This window comes from Monodon monoceros, unplaced genomic scaffold (assembly GCF_005190385.1).
Source record: "Monodon monoceros isolate NGI ecotype Baffin Bay Population unplaced genomic scaffold, NGI_Narwhal_1 Super_Scaffold_20, whole genome shotgun sequence".
NCBI classification, from domain to species: domain Eukaryota; kingdom Metazoa; phylum Chordata; class Mammalia; order Artiodactyla; family Monodontidae; genus Monodon; species Monodon monoceros.
The window spans coordinates 66,752,888-66,776,206 of NW_021703777.1; the positions used below are offsets into that span (position 1 = coordinate 66,752,888).

A 23,319-nucleotide genomic window follows, 5' to 3' on the forward strand; every position below is an offset into this window, starting at 1 on the left:
CACTTGATCATGGTGTATGATCCTTTTAATGTGTTGCTGGATTCTGTTTGCTAGTATTTTGTTGAGGATTTTTGCATCTATATTCAACAGTGATATTGGTCTGTAATTTTCCTTTTTTGTAGTATCTTTGCCTGGTTTTGGTATCAGGGTGATGGTGGCCTCATAGGATGAGTTTGGGAGTGTTCCTTCCGCTGCAATTTTTTGGAAGAGTTTGAGAAGGATGGGTGTTAACTCTCCTCTAAATGTTTGATAGAATTCACCTGTGAAGCCATCTGGTCCTGGACTTTTGTTTGTTGGAAGATTTTTAATCATAGTTTCAATTTAATTACTTGTGATTGGTGTGTTCATATTTTCTATTTCTTCCTGGTTCAGTCTTGGAAGGTTATACCTTTCTAAGAATTTGTCCATTTTATTGGCATAGAGCTGCTTATAGTAGTCTCTTAGAATGCTTTGTATTTCTGCGTTGTCTGTTGTAACTTCTTTTTCATTTCTAATTTTATTGATTTGAGTCCTCTGCCTCTTTTTCCTGATGAGTCTGGCTAATGGTTTATCAATTTTGTTTATCTTCTCAATGAACCATCTTTTAGTTTTATTGATCTTTGTTATTATTTTCTTGGTTTCTATTTCATTTATTTCTGCTCTGATCTTTATGATTTCTTTCCTTCTACTAACTTTGGGTTTTGTTTTTTCTTCTTTTGTTAGATTGTTTGAGATTTTTCTTGTTTCTCAAGGTAGGCTTGTATAGCTATAAACCTCGCTCTTAGAACTGCTTTTGCTACATCCCATAGGTTTTGGATTGTCGTGTTTTCATTGTCATTTATCTCTAGGTATTTTTTGATTTCCTCTTTGATTTCTTCAGTGATCTCTTGGTTATTTAGTAACGTATCGTTTAGCCTCCATGTGTTTGTATTTTTTACATTTTTTTCCCCTGTAACTGATTTCTAATCTCATAGTGTTGTGGTCAGAAAAGATGCTTGATGTGATTTCAGTTTTCTTAAGTTTACTGAGGCTTGATTTCTGACCCAAGATGTAATCTATCCTGGAGAATGTTCCATGCACACTTGAGAAGAAAGTGTAATCTACTGTTTTTGAATGGAATGTCCTATAAGTATCAGTTAAATCTATATGGGCTATTGAGTCACTTAAAGCTTCTGTTTCCTTATTTGTTTTCATTTTGGATGATCTGTCCATTATTGTAAGTGAGGTGTTAAAGTCCCCCACTATTATTGTGTTACTATTGATTTCCTCTTTTACAGCTGTCAGCCGTTGCCTTATGTATTGAGGTGCTTCTATGTTGGGTGCATATATATTTTTAATTGTTATATCTTCTTCTTGGATTGATCCCTGAGCGTTATGTAGTGTCCTTCCTTGTCTCTTGTAACATTCTTTATTTTAAAGTCTATTTTATCTGATACGAGTATTGCTACTCCACCTTTTTTTTTTGATTTCCATTTGCATGGAGTATTTTTTTCCATCCCCTCACTTTCAGTCTGTATGTGTCCCTATGTCTGAAGTGGGTCTCTTGTAGACAGCATATATATGGGTCTTGTTTTTGTATCCATTCAGCAAGTCTCTGTCTCTTGGTTGGAGCATTTAATCCATTCACGTTGAAGGTAATTATTGATATGTATGTTCCTGTGATCATTTTCTTAATTGTTTTGGGTTTGTTTTTGTAGGTCCTTTTCTTCTCTTGTGTTTCCCACTTAGAGAAGTTCCTTTTGCATTTGTTGTAGAGCTGGTTTGGTGGTGCTGAATTCTCTTAGCTTTTGCTTGTGTTTAAAGCTTTTGATTTCTCCATCGAATCTGAATGAGATCCTTTCCGGGTAGAGTAATCCTGGTTGTAGGTTCTTCCCTTTCATCACTTTAAGTATATCATGCCACTCCCTTCTGGCTTGTAGAGTTTCTGCTGAGAAATCAGCTGTTCACCTTATGGGAGTTCCCTTGTATGTTATTTGTCATTTTTCCCTTGCTGCTTTCAATAATTTTTCTTTGTCTTTAATTTTTGCCAATTTGATTACTATGTGTCTCGGCATGTTTCTCCTTGAGTTTATCCTGTATGGGACTCTCTGCGCTTCCTGGACTTGGGTGGCTATTTCCTTTCCCATGTTAGGGAAGTTTTCAACTATCTCTTCAAATGTTTTCTTGGGTCCTTTCTCTCTCTCTTCTCCTTCTGGGACCCCTATAATGCGAATGTTGTTGTGTTTAATGTTGTCCCAGAGGTCTCTTAGGCTGTCTTCATTTCTTTTCATTCTTTTTTCTTTATTCTCTTCTGCAGCAGTGATTTCCACCATTCTGTCTTCCAGGTCACTTATCCATTCTTCTGCCTCAGTTATTCTGCTATTGATTCCTTCTAGTGTAGTTTTCATTTCAGTTATTGTATTGTTCATTTCTGTTTGTTCTTTAATTCTTCTAGGTCTTTGTTAAATATTTCTTGCATCTTCTTGATCTTTGCCTCCATTCTTTTTCCAAGGTCCTGGATCATCTTCACTATCATTATTCTGAATTCTTTTTCTGGAAGGTTGCCTATCTCCACTTCATTTAGTTGTTTTTCTGGGGTTTTATCTTGTTCCTTCATCTGGTACATAACCCTCTGCCTTTTCATCTTGTCTGTCTTTCTGTGAATGTGGTTTTTGTTCCACAGGCTGCAGGATTGTAGTTCTTCTTGCTTCTGCTGTCTGCCCTCTGGTGGATGAGGCTATCTAAGAGGTTTGTGCAAGTTTCCTGATGGGAGGGACTGTATATTAGGTTGTTTTGTTTTGTTTTGTTTTGTTTTGCGGTACGCGGGTCTCTCACTGTTGTGGCCTCTCCCGCTGCGGAGCACAGGCTCCGGACGTGCAGGCTCAGTGGCCATGGCTCACAGGCTCAGCGGCCATGGCTCACGGGCCCAGCTGCTCTGCGGCATGTGGGATCTTCCCGGACTGGGACACAAACCCGTGTCCCCTGCATTGGCAGGTGGACTCTCAACCACTGCATCACCAGGGAAGCCCTGTATAATAGTATTTTAAAAGCACTTTTTTTCCCCTACAAGGAGCGCCGCATCTTCATTTTCCACTGAGCCCTGCAAATTATGTAGGTGGTCCTGGCTGGGGGACTAGTCTGTCTGCTCAGCTTTCTGCAGCTACCTCTTGGCTGCCTTTTCTATGCCTGCTACAGAATAGCATGAAGTCCCATAGCTTCTTTGCCCTCACACATGTAGCTCTTTTGAGTTTTTAAAAGGGATTTCGGTTACTAATGATGAATGAGAAAGAGAGGGAAGTCAAGGCCGGGCTTCTCGTCAGGCCTCTGTCTTCTTCGGTTCCTTCGCTCAGCTCTTGCCTCTTGGGAAAGTCAGAAGGACATGTGGTTGATATCTGCAAAAGCACAGATGGTTCTTGGTTACACCAAGGCCCGATATCAGATTCATTTACCTTTTAGAGTACCATTCCTGAGTCTTTTGAACACTCTTATTACAGGTGTTGAATCGAACAGCAGTTTTCCCCTAGTGATCTCACATGGCCCAAGATCCCTGCCACCCTGGGCTCCTCCTGCAATAGAATTGACTGAATCAACCTGGAACCAAGAATAATGACTAGAGAGAGATGCCAGATCATGGCATCTCTGACACAGGGAATGGGAAGAGGAGGGCAATTGTCTTTTGGGAGAGAGGGCACACTTTCCTGAGCCAGTCATTTGCAGGTGGCTTTATGTAAGAGGCTAGGAAAAAATTCATAAAATATCAAGGCATCTGTGGTTAGCAGAATAATGGCCGCCCAAAGATGTCCCTGTCCTATACCCTGGAACCTGTGAATATATTAATTTGCGTGGCATTGGGGAATTACAGTTGAAGATGGAAATAGGGGTGCTACTCATCTGATCTGAAAATAGGAAGAGTCTCCTGGATTATCTGAATGGCCCAATGTAATCACAAGAGCCCTTAACAGTGGAACAGGGAAGCAGAAGAGGAGAGTCAGAGAAAGAGATGTGGAAATCCTGCCCATGCAGGATTAGAGAGATGCTACGTTGATGGCTTTCAACATGAAGGAGGGGGGCCATGAGCCAAGGAAGGGGAGGCCCAGCCGCTAAAAGCTGGAAAAGGCAAGGAAACAGATTCTCCCCCAGAGCCTCCATAAGGAGCTCGCACTTGTGAGCATCTTTATTCTAGCCCAGAGAGGACCCTGTCAGACTTCTGACCTGCAAACTTGTGAGAGAATAAACTTCTGTTTTAAGCCACCCAGTCTGGGACAGTTTTTTACAACAGCAATAGGAAACTAATACAGAACCCCTGAGTGTTTTATATTAAATGCATGGGCTCTGGAATCACACTGCTCAGGTTTTATTAAGTAGCTCTGCTACTTATTAGCCAAGTTACGTGGGAAGGTTATCAACTTTTCCAAGCCTTGGTCTCATCCTCTGATACATGAGGTGTCACCTCACGGCTGTGTTCTTAGGTATAAATGCAGGTAAAGCCTTTAAGACATTGCCTGATAAATAGAAAGCAGTTGATAAGTATTAGCTCAAAGTCTTGGATATCCGATCCTGGCTGGAATTTTTAGCAAGAGAGGACATCCCTCCTCTCTGATTCCCATGGAGTTCACTGTCACCCCTTCTGTGGCCCCTGCTGCTCCTATGTTGACCCTCTGTCCTCTGGGGCCCTTTTTACCCAGGTGTGTCTTTGCTGGGGTCCCACTCTTTAGATTCTACCTTTTCCTAAGTTTGTATACTAATTTTTCAATATTTTTTAAAAGATAAATAAAAAGATAAATATATACATAAAGTGCTGTCTCCGGAGGTATTAATCACTGATAACGACTTGTCTCTTTTAGTCTCTGTAAGGCCTTATGGTTATGATTACTGCCATGTCCAGCACTGTCTACGGACAGCCTCCAGGATTCTTGGTTGGTTGAGTAAATGAGGAATCCCCAGGAACTGCCTTTTAATTGAGGACTTTTGGCTTAAATTCAATGAGTAAAATCCAAAATGAGGAATTTCAGCTGGGAACTATTTTAGGCAGGGAGCTCTCCCAGGAGCCCTTCGAATCAAGTCCAATTTCACAAAGTATTTGGCCTCCTTTTCTGTCTACTTGTAAACGGCCCTGGAAGGGTTGTCACAAAGTTTTCTTAGGAGGATAGTTTCAGAGAAAAACTGGCAGTTTTCTTCAAAGCTCTTAGAGCAGAGAAGTTTGGAGCTTATGACGCTAACATTTCAGAAGACCTTTTCTACAGCGGGGGAGAGTTTCATTTCAATGTGGGCACCATGGTGAGACTTTCCAACAGGCATTTGTAATGAGATTATCTTGTAATAAGATCACTTGCTGAAAAATCATTTCCATTCCACAAAAATCACATTAGGTACAAATAACAATTCTAAAAATGTATATAAAGCCACTTGAAATAAAACTAACAACTGGATTTCTGCAATTATTGGTTGCTATGAGAATGGAAAAAGTCAATTCTGAAATAAATGCACCAAGTACCGTGAGTGTTCCATAATGCATTTGTCTGTGAGAATTCATATTTGTGTGTCTGTATTTGAAGTGCAAAATGATTTCATGTGATTTTATTTTAACATGATTAGTGAAAAATGCATAAAATACAATTGTTTTCAAATACTGTCACACATCTGGACACTAGTCACAGTTACAGCATGGGCTCTGTGCTTTGCTTCATGATGTGGTATCCCTTTGGTGGTCGGTGTTAAGAAAGGCACTGGCGTGAAAGTAGCCATCCAGTTTCTTCCCTTTGGCATTTCGCTGAAACTTACACCTGGCAAGCATCTCAAGAGTTCTTTTATTCTATTCCATTAAATACAGATCAGGCTGTGGATTTCATATTTTGGTCATTTCAGCAATGTAAGAGGCTTTCTTACTTTAACAAAAATCTATCAGTCAGTCAATCTGTAGCCTTTCCCCTACGGCCATGGCAGAATCAGTTTTGACTATTAGGAAACCTGACTTGATTTACCTGTCTCTGTGGCCTATTTTTGGTGTGTCTTGGCCAGAATATGTGTCTTAATTTTGGCCATGATATTTTCCATCTGCTCTAGAAAGGTTCTGGGTTGAATGCAAAGTTTATTTAGCCCATGCTCTGTGTCCATCATATATCCTATGGCTGTAGCAGGAAACAAAACAGACAAAATCTCTGCCCTCCTATAGTTTCTTTTCGACGACACATATAGATATGGTTTATAAAGACATAAACCATAAAGACTGATACAGTTGACCTCACGTATATGTAAAATTTTCTATAGCTGCAGAGACTATTAACTTAAAAGACAAGTAAGTGATGGCCTGGAGAAAAATAATTGAAACAAATGGAGTTTCAGTAAACCAATAAGGAAGAAAACCAATAGAAAAATGTGCCAAAGATATGAGCAGGCATCAATTGGGAAAGACTTTTTATTTCTCTGTAGTAATAATTGGCAGAAGTGCGATTTCATGATTTCAAATTTACCCAGTTACAGACACAAGCAAAGGATGCCCTTTAGAAAAGAGAAGCCTCCCAGCTGGAATTCCCTGTGAATTGCCACAGCCTGTCAGGTGGTGAGGGTCTCAAGCTGAGTTCTCTCCTGTGGCTCTGTACAGGGTCTGTGTGCTGCGTATGGCTGCCATCTTGTGCTCCTGCTTGGAAACTGCATGTTACTTATCCTTTTGGCAAGTGGAAGAAAATGAACCTTTACCCAAGGGCATCACCCCCATGCTGAGCTCAGTCCCCCGACCCATGCACCACTGGCTGACCCTCATGTTATAAAGTTTCCCAGGATTAACTTAAGCACAGAAGGTTGATCAGTAGAGTATTTTTAGATGAGACTACATCACAGCTCAAATTGCAGTATTGAGAGTTTATAGTGACAGGCACATGGTTTTTGACTTCCCATTATCTGCAGCAATGTCTTTCCTCCTTTCAGGGGTAAAGTAAACCTTTCCCTGCTTGACTCAGGGCTGACCTTGTTGCCAGATTACTTGCCATTCATTTCTAGTTCCTGTATGTCTTTCCTGAAATTCCGGCCTCTATTAACCTATCTTCTCTTACTGCCTTGGCTCATTTTGCACCACCACCCCCCCCCCCCGATTGGATCACGTATCTTGTATACAGGGGACATTATTCCTGTTTACAGGTACGAAGGAACATGTGAATCCTGTGAAGATTTTGGAGAAAAATTTAGTATTTTTCCCCTCCCTCTGAGCCCTTGGGTACTGTGTACCCAGTCTTCTAGTCTTGGTAAGCTGGCAGCTATGACTCTGGAATGCAAGTTAATTAAATTGCGCTTATATTTAGTTTTAGGCAAGGCTGATTTTTCCATGTCAGGTTTAGTCTGTGTGGCTTTGTTATATATAATACTGGTAACCAGGGATACTAGGAGAGATTTTATGTAGCTGTGTGGTGGAGGGCACACAGAGTAGAAAAGTGGAGGAAGCATGGGAGAGAGAATTCAGGGACCTCTCTGTTCCACCAGCATGCAAATCATTTAACAGGACACAAACGATTCAACAGTAAAAGTCAACTTGCCTGGAGCAATTGACTTCCTTTTTTGTCTATGAGCCAAAGAAAGGTTAGGAATTCTTTTCCTAGACGTTGTTATATTGATTCCCATGTGTGTTGATCTCTTCAGACTATGTTCTATTCCAGTTGTCTTGGTTGTTATGAAGAATCCAGTTGCCCTCACTTCCAGGTCTAAGTAGGCAGTGCTATATCTACAGGGTTAGAGAATAGGATGCTCTAGTTATTTGCAGGATAACGCTTTAAGCAAAAGGCATTTTTAAGCACTTTGTGATGGCCATCTTTCAGAAGTGAATTATACACTTACCAGTCTTAGTAAACAGGACATAGTGGGCTTTATGTCATTCGGTGCCAGGTACTTTACATCCATTACTGATTAATATATGCTCAAAGACAATTCCAAAGCAGGTGGAATTCAGATAAGGAAACTGAAGCCCCAAAAGGTTAAATAACTTGCTCAAAGCGGCACAGATACCTTAAGTTAAATCCAAGTCTGTACTTTTGCTACAAAACGACTTTTATTTTGTTATCTCAGGGTCATCATTGTGAATAATTGCTTTTCTTGTCTGTAGACCCAGTCAATATCAGTATGGATATTAAGATGAGTGTTTATGAATTAATTTTCTCGCCATTTTCTTTTAATCATAATAGCATTTAGAATTGAAGTGACTTGATTATTTGGGGGTGGTTTAAGCTTGAAGGGTTAGGTAGCTGGAAGTATCTAGGTTTTCCCGACTCTGCCTTGACTCAAGCAATGGAATGTGTGCTGTCTCCATGGCCTACTGCATGGGGGCAAGTGAATGGGGTTTGTTGTGATCAGTTAAGATGATGGAAAGTAGAGGGGGTCTTGGGCAGAGCTCCAATCTGGGGCTTCAGAATCTTGGCATCCAGCTACTGGCAATCTGATTTGGAAGATAGGTGAGATCCTACAGTATCCTGAAGATCAGTGAATTTTTAGGAATGGTAATGCATTGGAATATTCTGTTACAGTAATTAACAATAGGGAGTAAGTGGGAAAGTGATGTAGTACAGTCTTCATGGGATTGGAAGTGAATTTTTAGACATTAGCGTAGAACTGTAATCTTTTTACCAACCAGGCTTTCCTTAATCAATAGAAATTGATAAGAGGCCAGATAAGAAATGCAGGCAAGTCTTTACTGGGGCTCCTGTAACAGGTTCCCTTGCTCGCTCCCTGAGGTGGGGATTGGGGCAGATCAGTGGGTGACCAGAGGGGGGGCTTAGGTGGTCTGCCCACCCCTTTGGTGGTGCTGTGTGCAGGGAGCATGCTCTGTACCCTGCTTTTGCTCTCAACACCCAGTTTTTGCTCCCAGCTCTTCAGAAGTGGCAGCTGGGTTTGTGGTCTTTTTCTATCCTGTTGTCCATAATTTGCCCCAATTGAGTATGCATGCGGCTATTTTTAGTCCCTTATAGTTTCTTTGTATTTTGTTGCTGGAGGAGACATTTGTCCAGGTGCCAGCACTGCACCAAAGGGTCCCAGGACCCAGCCTGTCTCAATCTGTCCTTGAAAGGTATTTTTTCAAAGTTCTTTTCACAGTAAATTCTAAATACATATGTTTACTCTATTTTTGGGTCTCAGGCTACACAGTATTGCAAAGTCACAGACAATTAGTTCTAGCTTTTAGATCATCAATACATAAAATAGACAAAAATAAAAGAAACTGTGATTAAAAATAAATCTGGTTTGAGTTGAAAATGAAATTCACAAACTGTTAACTTGTATAATGACATCAGTCCAATTTGTGTAGCCCAACAAATAAGAAAAATACCATAGAATCGCTCTTCAAATCTGATTATTTTTCTTTGTTCATCTTTCTTCTAAGTCTTTCCATAGACGTCTTGACCGAGTTATACATTTAATAAAGATCTAAAGAAATGTTAACATGTATAACTTTTTAGATACTACCATATGCATGCAAGAGACTGTTATTTTCTTTCAAAATCATATATATCACTTTATTTCTCATAGGCTTGTACGCATGCATTAACTGTTTTATAGAAAACATTCAACAGCTGTCTGAAATCTGCCAAAGGTTGTGTGTATAATATACCATCATTATCATTTTATGATTCATAATGAATAATCACAAAATATCATTCGAGACAGCCTCATGTTTGCAGAAAATCTCAGAAGTATTTTAAGTACCACTAAGTGAGAATTACTTTGTTTATAAAATAAAGGTTTTATTTCGTAAAGCAAGTTCAGAAAGTAGCACTCCTCCCTCCCCCGCAAAAAAAAACCCTGAATTTAGAAATCTCTGCCTGCCTGATAATAATCCCTGACAAGAGGGTCAACTCTAAACATGTAGTTTCTTTTCTTTTTTTTAAAAAGAATTGGCATCTTTTTTTTTTTTTTTAATTTATTTTTGGCTGCGTTGGGTCTCTATTGCTACGCGTGGGCTTTCTCTAGTTGCAGAGATGGGCTACTCTTCATTGCGGTATGCAGGCTTCCCATTGTGGTGGCTTCTCTTGTTGCAGAGCACAGGCTCCAGGCGCGCGGGCTTCAGTAGTTGTGGCTCGCAAGCTCTAGAGCGCAGGCTCAGTAGTTGTGGCGCACGGGCTTAGTTGCTCCGCAACATGTGGGATCTTCCCGGACCACGGCTCGAACCCGTGTCCCCTGCATTGGCAGGCGGAGTCTTAACCACTGTGCCACCGGGGAAGCCCTAAATATGTAGTTTCTAACTTGCTTATGTTCTTTAGAAACTTGAAGCTACGTTATTGCACTTATTTGCAGGAAATGATAAATGACAGAGTCCTGGTGTATATCTTACTTACGAATGATTTTTGACAAAATTGGTTCAGAATCCTATTTAAGTCTTTTAGACACTAAAACTTGAGGTAGTAAACTAGTATATTCTTTTAATTAGACAATCCCTATTTGGAAGTTGTTTTTCTTATTTTCAAAAATTTCCTTCTCTCTCTCTCTCTCTCTCTCTCTCTCTCTGTCTCTCTCTCGGCTATTGAATGAATAAAGATTCCTTTTAAAAACGTTTATTTAGACTTCTGCTTGGCGGTCTATTTCTGCCAGTCCCTGTTCATAAAGCTTGACTTCCTGCTTTTTACTCTGCTCTTTCTGTACTTTCTCCCCTGTCTAATTAGATTTACAATCTACTGGGCAAGTTTTATCTAACTCTATTTTATACTGTGATTTTACTTGAGATGTTGAATGATGACATGAACTGCTTTCTAAACTCTATTTCCGTTCCCCTTCTATCAGAGTGCCACCAGTGACAAATCTATTCTTGTTTCCTGCTAATGATTTTTGGATAATTTTACAATGATTGATTTTTCTATAGAATGATAGGTCTTCCTTCATGCTGTCAGACTGGCGATAAGTATACTTAGCTCTTATTTTCAGAAATTTAAGCTGAAGGCCAGCTTGCAATGTTTCCATTGAATCAAAACACGGCTTTATTTCACAGCGGAAAAAAATGAGTCTAGGGGTACCTTAGTCTTAAGGATATTTAATTGGGGAAGTTGTTTTGAACTTGCTTTGAACACTGGTTTGACAGAGATCGTTCCTCACTAAGAAAAACATATTATATGATAGGCACTGAGGGACTTGGAACTACAGAGTTGGACTGTAGTGAGGGGACCGGTTTTACCTTGTCTTCACAGCAAGACGATCACCCCAGATCATAAAAGAGGAAATCATGTGGCACTTCTATTTTTAGAATATCTAAATTAAGAGCTCTTTAAGTGCATTTATGCAACAGGGATTACTGACCGCTTACCATATACTACCTTGGTAAAAAGATGTTGAAAGTTGCTGATAGAGTCATTTGCATTCTCTGCAATGAATGAAAAATCTGTGTAATAGAGCAATTTATTAAGGAAACATAAAGGATGTGTGGTGTCATCTGTGCATTCTCAGAAAAGGGGGACCAGCCTTGAGGAGGAAATGACTGAGCAGAGATTATGTGATCACCCAGAGTGGGGTGGCATGGGGGAGGGTTAGAGGTGGACACAGAGGATGGAGGAGGCATCCCCCAAGGCTTGGAAGGGGACTGGGCTTTGGCATGTCCCTTACGTAGCAGGGACTGGTTACTACTTGCTTGGGGGAAGAGGCAGGGTCTCAGAGAGGCATGGCCGCGTGGGGCAGCCGGGAAAGCTGATGTTGGGGACCGTGGCCCTGTCATGACCCTGCTGTGGTACAGACGTGATGGAGTGTTCTGTCTACCATAAACCCCGAGGGCTTAGAACCGTGAGTCCCTCACCCCACCCATTCTCTGAAGAATTGAAAGCTAAGCCCCTTCTGCAGTTGTTCCCTTGGATCCTTGTACCTCCCTAAGGAGGGAGAGGCCCCCCCCCAAAAAAAAAAACATTCCTGAAGAATATTTCTTTTCACCTTTTTGAGAGGGGATTAATTGAATTAATTTGATTAAGTGAATTAACTTGATTTAGAAAAACAAGGTGATATGGCATTTCTTACCTCATAGTATTAGACCCACGCCCACTGCGTTTTCACACAGGGCTGTCCTCAGTTCATTGTGGCTCCAGGTCTCACCTCATGCTTATTTCTCTTGTTTCAGACCTTTCCTAAACTCCTCCCTGCTATGCCCGCCCCTCTTAGGAAGTTACTCCTCTGGCGTCCCATTCTTTCAAGTCTAAATATAATGAAAATCTAAACATTCTATAATTAAATTCAGAGCTAAGTATTCATTGCCAAGAAAATGAATTAAAAGCTCTGTCAGACTTGAACTGAACACTTAAAATCTTAAGGGTGAAGGCGTTTTCAAACTTGTTTTTGGTAGCAGAGACCCATTTTCAAAGGAAATTGTACACGGACTCAAATATATAAAGCAGGTGATGGTAGAGCTCTCTGGTTGAAGTGGAGTAGGGGACTCAAGACACCCCCTTAACCTATGATGTGGCCCCAAAGTCCCTTTCCTTGGTATCCTAGAGTTCATCTAAAAACCACCATTTTACCCCAAGGAATGGGTAACGTGGGTGTAGGTGTTGGGAAAATGTTAGACACATCATCACAGGTCAGTGGGGAAGATTATTTTAGGTAGAAGGGTCTTTGATACTCATTGCCCTAACATATGAGCAGATGCCACTGAGAAGCCAGACTTGTCTGGGGGTTTGAGTGAGTATCCTGCTATAACAGAGAGTGATTATCGTATTTCACCAGCAGTTTATTCCTCTGGCAATTAAAATAATAAGATTGTAAGATATTTATTGCCTTTGAACATGTAGGACCAAGAAATAGGAGTGATCACGTGGTCCTGCTGGGCACCTTCTATTCTCAGTCTTCATTTATTCATTTAACAAATATTTAATTCCACGCCAGACTCAGGACAGGACACAACAGGGAGAAAATCTGATAAAGTTCCTTCTCTTAAGGAGCATACGTTCTAGAAGGGAGAGGGTATAAGCAAACAAATACTTATCTTCTGCTAATATAAATTATGTGAGTCGTAAAGTAACAGGGGTTTGTTTGTTCATGTTCTGATGGTACTATTAGAAGGGACTAGCCTGGGTGCCCCTCGCCCCCCATGTTTAACAGAGTTCTACCAGGTGGAGAAGAGGAAGAAGAGAATGAGAAGGATTTCTCACCTTAGAAGACAGGTAACTTCTGAGGAAGTCACACTGTAGTGATGGGATTAAAGGGACAGGCAGGTATAAGACAGGCTTCATTTTTAGATTGTAACTATATTCCTGACATTGATGATCCTCCATCCCCGAGCTCCTGTATCTTCAAAAGTGGTCATCATTTATTTGATCTGAGCCAACCTATAGGCAGAATTTAATACCACTCCATGCTCCCTCCAAAGAATGTACTCACAACAAAGCATTAAAACCTGCATTTCTTTTTGCCCCCCTTCCCTTGTAATCTACTGCCCCACTTATCTATTCTCTTCTGCAGCAAAGCATTTGTCCTTCCATTCGGAGCTACTTCCTCTCTTCTCATTCTCTCTTAAACATACTCCATCAGACTTTTGTCCTCACTGCTGCATTGAAACTGCTCTTATCCGCATCCCCATTTCTCAGTTTCATCTTACCTGACTCAGCAGCGGCTTCTGGCATAGCTGATCACTTCCTCCTCTTCGATACATTTTCCTTTCCTTGGCTTCCAGGATAACATACTCACCTGCTGGGTTTCCTTCTACCCCCGGGGCCACTCCTCAGCCTCTTTGCTGGCTTCTCCTCTTCCTTGTAGCTGTTACACAGGAGGTTTAATAGTTCAGCCCATATCCATCTTCTCTGCACCATCTCACTGAGTCTTACTCTTCACTAGCCATTCCGCTCATGATCTCATCCAGGCACACCGGCTTTAAATCGATTTGCTGACGGCGCATACATTTATATTTGTAGTCCTGTCCTCTTTCCTGGACTTTGAACTTATGTACCCAGTTGTCTCCTCAGCATTTCCAGCTGGGCGTCTCTTGTATATGTCAGACCCAGCGTGTCCAGATGATAACTCCTGATTCTTTCCCCTTGGTCTTTCTCTTCCAGTAGCCTTCCTCATCTCAGCGGATGGCAGTTCTTGTCATCTGGCTGGAAACTTGAAGCCATCATTGGCTCTTGCCTTTCATGACTTTCATCTAATGGGCCAGGAAACCCTCCTGCCCCTACTCTCAAAATACATCCAGTATCCAATTGTGTCTCAGCCCCTCCCCTGCTACCACCTCCAAGCTGCCGTCATCTCTTCCTGGATTGCTCCGATAGGCTCCTAACTGTTATTCCCTACTGTGTCCCTTGCCTCTCTGGAGTATTTTCAACACAACAGGCAGAGATCCTTGAAAACATAAGTCAGATCATGCTACTCTTTACTCAAATCTTGTAATGACTCTTTTTTTTTTTTTTTTTTGTCTAAGCTACAGAGTCCTTACAGAGCCCTCTGTGGTTGGGCCCTCTCTTCCTCTCTGCCTCATCCCTTAGCTTCTCTACCCTTTTACTCTCTCTGCTTTAGCCACATGGGTCTCCTTGGTGTTCCTGATACCTGCCAGCCGTGTTCCTGCCTGAGGGTCTTTGCTTCTGGGCTGAAATCTTCCCCTGAGGTTTGGTTAACTCCCTCCATCTTTGAAGTTGTTGTTCAAATGTCAACGTTCAATGAGACCTGCCCTGGCACCCTAATTAATCTGGGGACCTGTACTACCCCATCCCCACATCTCCTATCTCTCTTAATCTGTTGTACTCTGTTTTGTCTTTATAGCACTTATTACCTTCTGACCTAATATATAATAATTTTCTTCTTATTATACCAATTGTTATTGTTTGTCTCCGTAGACTATAATGTCTGCAAAGCAAGGGATCTATTCTGTATTCAAGCTCTTAGAAGAGTGCCAAATTGATTAAATAAATGAGTGAGAATATTAGAAAGCAACATAATCTTTGCTGATTCCCTATGGTAGATGGAGGAAGTGATTACACCTCCCATCAACAACTTGAAATGTCCCTTTAGATATTTCTGTTTTCCAAAGAGTCTTCTCTATACAGCCCCTCGGGGAGACTCAACCAAGTTTTTAATTTCTCTCTCTCCCAAGACAATGCCCAACAGCACAGTTTCCTCTCTCTCTCCAGGGGGATCTCATTCTTTTCATACAGAGCTTTTTGATATCCATCCATACCTACTCCCGACATCTTAATGTTCAGCAAAAGGAAGGGCCATCGAGTACATATGACTTAGAAGGCAGAGTAAAGACCAAGTTTAATTATTTTTTTTTTTTTTTTTTTTTTTTTGCGGTACGCGGGCCTCTCACTGCTGGGGCCTCTCCCACTGCGGAGCACAGACTCCGGACGCGCAGGCTCAGCGGCCCAGCCGCTCCGCGGCATGTGGGATCTTCCCGGACCGGGGCACGAACCCGTGTCCCCTGCATCGGCAGGCGGACTCTCAACCACTGCGCCACCAGGGAAGCCCCAAGTTTAATTATTGACCGTCCACTTGGATTTCCTTTCTCCTCTCTCACCTCTTATCTTTCACCCCAATCTTCTTATCAACCTATTATGGGGAGATACAACACTCTTCCCAAGAAGTGTTCTTGCATCAGCTGCTATAAGATTACACTCATTCTTTTTCATATGGTCAAATAACTGTGTAAAATGTAAGAGCAATAGTGATTTATAGTAACTTAATTTCGAGCAGCATGTGGAATGAAGGGCTGACAAGCTCTCAGTATGGGTGCAGGGGACAAAGCTGTGTGCCAGGTCGGCTTTCTCTTCAGAGATAGAGTTGAACTTGAGCTTTAGACTTTAAACAAGGACTCAAAGTCACGATGAGTGTGAGGATACTATGCAGTCAGAGACTGGTGAGTAATTTCTGAAAAAGACTCTAAAAGTTAACAAGCAGAGTAATGAGAGAATTTGCCAGTATAAATGCTGCCCATAATACACAGACAGAGAGAACTGATAGGGCTGGAAGCAGTTGCAAAATATCTAAAGTTTGTTTCAGGCTATGGATGTTATTTCAGCAGACTGTTTTCGGAAACAAGACTGAAAAGAGCTGATCATCCGCAGGGGTGTATACTCTTCAGGATCCATGGAATTCAGAAGTCCAGGTGATTCATAATTGTCCTCATCATTTGGACATGTAAACCAGTATCTTAGGCAATAAGTCTTTGTATACTGCTGTCATTGTGTTAATATTAATTAATTGTCACGTGTATAAATGTAAGTAACTTTGGTGGTGAAGCATCTTTAGTTAGTAAAAGTATCTTTATCAGATGACGATCGGTAGAATACATGCTACGTGAAGGTGGGGAAGTAGTTTTGTTTTCTTTACTGCTGTATCTGTAATTACTGCTACAGTAATGCCCAGCACATAATAGATAGTAAACATTCATTCAATTAATGAAAGAATCTTGTAAAGTCATTGCCATTGATTTAAAGTCCAATATATACCTCTTAGTGTTATAGATGATGTTAGTGGAAATGGTGTCAAGACTGTATAGCATGACTTCACCTCAGGGAATCTCCCTTCGTCATCTTAAGGGTTCAGTCTAAAGGCTATTGGAAGATGATTGTTATAAGACAGTGAATTATGGTTGAAAAATCTCTCCAGAAACTTGTTAAGAGCTCTCTCAGTGTGTTCTCCAAAAACCGAGAGCTCACAAAAATGTCATCTCATCTGGTCCAGTTCACCTGAGGACAGACGTTTATCTTTTGTTTAGAGAGAAAAATAAGGGCAAGTTTGAACTTTTACCTGAACCTGGTACCCTGGAACTCAGCGCCCATCACCTGGCTGTGTACTAGAAATGGGGAGTGGGTATGGTGTGGAGGATTAGGCCCGGAGCCAGGACCTCACGATTCTGGGGTGGTTTTCACCTTTTCCTAACTCCATGGCTTTGGGTAGATGCTGTCTTAACCACATGATACTCTAGTTCCTCTATTTGTAAACTATCACTTACCCCAAGGAAGTTGTGATAGAATTCTTACCTGTGTACTTTATGGGGCTCTTTGGAAATTGTAAATGAGATATGTCTGAAATGCTTTGCTAGTTGAACAGTTGTTCACAAATCAAAGTGGAGATTCTCAATACAGGTTAGGAAGAAATCAAACAGAAAGAGAATGTACAAAGCTATCCTGATTGTACAAAAATAGTATTGATTAATGAAACTATGAATGTCCAAAGAACTTGCAAAAAAAGAATAAGAAGAAAGAAACAATTTTCAATGTCCTAAAACCATGGGCAGCCGCATCTCCAACCGAGAAACCACATAAAAGAAGTCAGTTTCTGATGAATCAGCAAAGACACAGGATATTGATAATCAAAACAATGCAAGCAATGCCATATTTTAAATTTGATCCAGGTTTGATATAACCATACACAAGAGTGGCTTTATTGGAGTAAAATATATAGGTTCTTACACATGAAACCTAGATGTTAGGAGCTATTTAATGTTGAGCTTTCAGCTACATTTCCCAAGGACTCATCAGAGCCATAATGTAGGGAATGCAATAATTCTTCTGAGGCATTGCAGCTGCTGAAATGCAGACAGATGGAATTTCTGCACTCTCTACTATAATGCAGAAACAGTCTCACGATAGGATAAACACTTTTTCCTTGAAAATTTTCCCTTAACCCTAGAGAGAGGTTATTGTAGAGACTGACCGGTAAAACCTTTAATGTTTTGGTTTTTCATTTTATATCTGGTTTCCTGTATACCCTTTAGGAGTCCCTGTCTGTAGCTACAGGAGTACAGTCCTGTGCTGAATCCAAGACTATACAAAACATAAGCGTGTTTCATGTCTTGGCAGTTGAAATCCATAGATGCCATTTGTATTGATACAAAAATCATGGGATATAATGGAAAACCAGCCTTTCATTGTTGATATTGCGAAGCTTACACATGAATTAGCATCAGAAGAAACATACCAAATTGACTAGTACTTAATGTTCAGCAAATCGAAACTGATTCCTTGATAGTGTTGGAAAATAATCCATCAATTGCATTTTTTCTTTTGCCTCGTGGCAATATATTGTGCTCCATTGAGATGGAGGTGACTTTTTCCCATTAATTAAGAATCTCCTGAGTGCCAGCCACTCTGCTGGGGAACACAGGATATATGAGTGGCATGGACCTTACTGCCTGGAATGTTCAGTCTGAACTTTTCTGCATTTCAGCTTCTGAGTTAAATGTTCCATATTTCCTGGTTCCCTTTAGTTAGACAACAAGGTTCATCTCATCAAGGAACATGGTTCAGGGCGGGTGGTGACAGTGACCAGGCAGGAGACCACAAGGCTGATCCCACTAACTTTTGTGGCAGGGAGACAGAAAGTTACAGAAACAAGTTTTGGGAGGGTTATATTTATTTACCGTTACTCTGAATTGGGAACTCGTGAAAAAAGTTAGTTGTTTTCTTTTTCTGATTATAAAAGTAAGACATGATCGTTGTAAGAACATTTGTAAAATAGAGTAAAATACAATGAAGAAAATAAAAATTATTTTCAATCCTAATACCAGGGATAATCATAGTAACCTTAGATATACTTCTTTCTAGGCCAGATTGTATTATGCTTTTTCAGAACCAAATGCTGTTTTTAAATTTTTTTATTTTTTAAACTTAAAAAAAAATTTATTTATTTATTTTTGGCTGGGCTGGGTCTTTGTTGCTGTGCGCGGGCTTTCTCTAGTTGAGTTAAGTGGGGACTAATCTTCGTTGAGGTGCGCAGGTTTCTCACTGCCGAGGCTTCTCTTGTTGCGGAGCATGGGCTCTAGGCGCGTGCGCTTCAGTAGTTGTGGCATGGGGCTCAGTAGTTGTGGTGCACGGGCTTAGTTGCTCTGCGGCATGTGGGATCTTCCCGGACCAGGGATCAAACCCGGGTCACCTGCGTTGGCAGGCAGATTCTTAACCATTGCTCCACCAGGGAAGTCCCCCAAATGGTGTTTTTACACTTATATTATCTTGAACTTTGGCCCAGGACATTACTTTTTACAATATAATTTTCAATGGCTGTAACAGTATTCCTTATTATGGAGCTATCAAAATTTATTTAACCAGTCTCCTATTATTGCATAGTTGTTATTTCATAGTTTCCTTGTGATAAACCATGATGGTATGAATATCCTTAAATATTAAATTTTGCACTTATTCATAATCATTTCCTTTGTATGAAGACCAGAAATAAGATTTCTGGGTCAAAGGTTTACACATTTAAAAAGCATTTGATGCATATTACCACATATTGAAGGGTATTTTAAAACCCATTTTGTTGAATTGACATCCTTTCATTAATGGTTTCCCTTAGAAAAATCTTTCTAGCTTCTTCTCTTACATTCTGTGTCTGATGTAATTTTGAAACAATTGAATATTTGTTGAATTTTGAGACGAAAAAGAACACCATAATACTTAAAGCAAAGAATACTAAAATGCAGCCTTGTTAAGGAAAAGAATGAAAATATTATTAGCTAATGTTGTTTCACATTCCTTATGCCAAAATAGACTCTGACATTTTTAACTGGCATTTTTATTAAGACAAGTAAATAAATATATTTCAAATACAAGGCATGGGGTCTCTAAGCCTGTGTTCAAGCGTGTATCAACTATTCGTAACTGTAGCTTTCTCTGCAGGACATTGAGTAGCACTGTAGAAGGAGAGGGTTTTTTTTTTTTTTTTTAATGTTTGTTCAATAAATAATATTTCACTTTGAAATAATTTTCTGTTATTAAGAAAAATACTCCCATCTGGTATTTTTTTTCCCCACATAAGTTGTGCAATTGATGAGGTTGCTCTCTTGTGCTGTGAAAGCCCACTGGTGAATTTCCTTTTGCTTTTCTCAGGCAAACACCCTTTGTAGTCTTTCCAGGTAATTTTACAATTAATGTTCTAGAAGGCCAGAGAAAAATTGGTGATAATGAAACTGAGGGAATTGGGAAGCACCTCTGTTGAATAGCAAGGAAAGGTTTTCTTTCTGTCCTTTATTTCTCCTAATTTTAAAAGGGGAAAAAAAACACACCTCTTATTTATTTTGACATTGTTTTTCTGCCCTTTTTTTTCAGTGATCTGCGGAGGGGGCGAGAGCTTTCTGTGTGCCAGTGGCATCTGTGTCCCCAGGAAACTGCTATGTAATGGCTACAACGACTGTGGCGACTGGAGTGACGAGGCTCATTGCAGTATGTGACAGGCTGTGTGGGGTTTGTCTGGGGGGACAGGGATTCCATTCAGGGGCCTGGAAACCAGCGCCATTCCATTGTCCAGTACTGACAACCACCCGGCACTTGGGTGGACTTCTTTTAGTTTGCTTTTCTTAAGTGAGCAAATGTGTTTATCTTCCCTCACTCCATGTGACAGCTGTGTGTTTGCACACCTTCCAAAGGCCTGATTTCATTAGGAACTCGACAGCTAGATGTGCTTTGGAACACATCAGGGACTGAAGTGTTTTTGCTTAAAGTATCTTAAAATTGGGAAAATGCTTTCTGTTTATTTTGTTTGGGTGAGGGTTTTTGTTTTTGTTTTTAAAGCTTTGAGTATAAAGGTCAACTTTTTTAAAAAAAAGGATATTTTTAATAGGAAAATTTTTTACCCTCATGACTTTTAACAGTTGTGACACAGAAGATGCAAAATCTTTTGTTGGTTTATGCTTCCTCTAAATCTGGAGAGAGTGACGGCAAGAACTGATTTGAATACATGGATTGGTAGATTCAGCCTTAAACATCCTCAGTTTACTTACCATTGATTTGATCAGTCATTTTGACTAAAACGGTGGTTTATCCAATATTGTATTGTGTGTTTGGGCTGCTTTACAAAATACCACAGGCTGGGTGCCTTAAACAGCAGAAATGTATTTTCTCACAGTTTGGAGGCTGGAAAGTCCAAGATGAAGGTCCAACAGTGTCAGTTTCTGGTGAGAATTCTGTTCCTGGCTTGCAGGCAGCTGCCATCTGCCTGTGTGTTCACATAACCTCTTTGGAGAGGCGAAGGGAGAGGGGAGGAGAGAGAGCTCTGCTGTCTCTTCCTCTTCTTACAAGGGTATGAGCCCTATTCAGTTAAGGCCCCACCCTTATGGCCTTTATCACCTCCTCACAGGCCCTGTCTCCAAATACAGTCATGTTGGGGTTTAGGGCTTCAACATACAAATTTTGGGCAGACACAGACATTCAGTCCATATCAGATTTATATTCAGTTCTCAAATTGATTTGCAATTATGCAACAGATTAAAAGGAAAAATTAGCCTCAAGAATACATTGCAGGATCTGTGTCCAAAACAGGACCATATGCAATGGTGTTCAAATTGCTTTCTTATGGTTCTATGACCAGCAATAGTTACTGTGGGAAAAGCTGTGTTTTATTCCCTGTAGGGGTTACCAAGGCTTTATAAGGGCTCATCTTAGTTGCTCACCTGAGTTGAAAGATTCATCTGGTGTGTTTGCCAGGAGGACCAACTCTTCATCCATATGAAGGGTTAGGATGCTTATTTACCATAACTTTTGAAAGACAGTATATTATGGTAATATTTAGGGTCAGTGTTTCCCAAACTGGTGTCCCATAGTACCTGAGTCTTGAAAAATGATTGGGAAAAAAATAAGTTTGAGAAATGCTGTCTATCAGATCCACTTCTTACAGATCTACAATACATATTCGTTCATTAAAGGTTCGGATAAATCCCACAGTTTAAAAAAAACACGTTAATTTTATCTTGGTATTTCCTGAAAATTATTTGTCCATATATACCCTCACCTTTAATTAATTTATTTATTCGTGCATTTATTTATTTTGCATAATATCTAGCATCCTGTAGAATTTCAGTTAAGCCACCATATATTTTGGAAATGTTTTCACTAAGATATTTGTATTTATAATTTGGAATTCTCTCTTCAGAAAAACCTATGGCATGTGATTGTACATGAAAAACATTTTTTTGGATGTTTACTTACATTAGGGAGTATTGCTGTGGACTTGAGAACAAATATTGTGTAAAGCATCTACAGTAGGGATTTTAAGTGGTTCAGTAGAATTATATACAGTAACGGGAGTTACAGTGGGATCTCTTGTTTATCTCCCACTTATGGCCCATGTTATGTCATATGCAAATTCTGCATGTGCCTCTATCCCCACTGCTGGGCTAACACTGGCTTCATCATTATGTTCCTCCACTACATTGAACATTGCACTTTACACAGTAAGAGATTTCTGCTGCATTTGTCGAAACTGAATTTCAAGGAGTAAATTTTCCTAGTCAGTGACCGAACAAAGAAGGCAGTATTATTATTATGCAAGGTATTCAGCAATATCCTAGGAGTGCAAGAGTTTATAAAGACATGGGCCTTCTTCATAACCACACTTCAAAAACCATTTGGCTTAGTTTTTTGAGGAAATACATCCCTTCAGAATACTTGTCTATGAAAATGCTTAGTTGGACATTGAGAGCTTTGCATGCAATTGTTCCTGACCTTACAAGGACATCTGCCTCTGAGCTTTAACATTCAGTGCTTGTGGCATTTCAGCATGCATGTTTATAGAAGGTGCCACCCTCCTGTTGTCACCACCCTGCAGTGAAGGAATAGTGTTACCTCTGAATTAGGGCGTGGATACAAATCAGAGCTGGAATGCAACCCACAGATACTCCTGCGGGGAGAAGGAAATTTTGCTGGGCTTCCCACGTTCTGAGGGTCCTGGCAGGTACAGGAGGAGGATTGCCTTCCAAGGAAGGAAGGGAAGGGATTTGCTATTTGTGAGTTCCCTAATCAACTGTACTAGAAGCATTTACCTACATGATTTGATTGAATTTTCAGCGAGCGAAGTATTCTTCCTTTTTGTTCAGATGCAGAGCTGAGGCTCACGGCCATGAATGAATTTGCCAGTGGCTCAAAGTGCTAGATTTGAACCCACTCCTGAATGGGTCCAAATCTAACTGTTTTATCTAAACTGTGCTGCCTCTGACTTGCCCATGTCCATAAAAGTGCGAATTTGGTGAATGATTGTACTCCGATCATTCATAAGACAGGAAAATGTCTAGTTTGGTTGCTCTATTATGCTGAGGGAGATAATTGTCTTTTACAGGGGCTCTCCAGGTATCTGGGCCTGCTTACTGACCCTCCCCTGGCAACTCATTTTGCCATGTTTATCAGTCTCTTCCTGATCAGTAAAATGGACCGATTTCTAACCACCTAGAGCAATTTTAGTGGTATAGTGAAAAGATTTTTGAAGATGAAGGGTTTTCTTTTTTTTTTTTTTTTAATTTCTAGCTCCGTGGCTCGAGGCAGGCTACTTCTCCAGGTTCTCCTTGTCATCAAGGCTGACAGCACAATTGCATCTCCAGAAAGCCCCACCTGCGGGGATTCGAATTCCATTGGTCTGGAGGGGGTGCCCAGGCAGCAGTACCTTTTGTAAAACTCCCCCAGTGATTCTCGTGTGCAGCCAGGTGTGAAACCACTGCCCTAG

General features: G+C 40.5%; 1 protein-coding gene across 1 annotated transcript in view; it reads left to right on the forward strand.

Moving 5' to 3' along the window:
• Positions 1 to 23,319, forward strand: part of CORIN (corin, serine peptidase) — a 249,374-nt gene that overhangs the window by 128,700 nt on the left and 97,355 nt on the right. Inside the window, exon 6 of the mRNA XM_029234750.1 lies at positions 19,938 to 20,051. Coding sequence (XP_029090583.1) covers positions 19,938 to 20,051 — 114 coding nt within the window. The remainder of the gene's footprint in view (positions 1 to 19,937; positions 20,052 to 23,319) is intronic.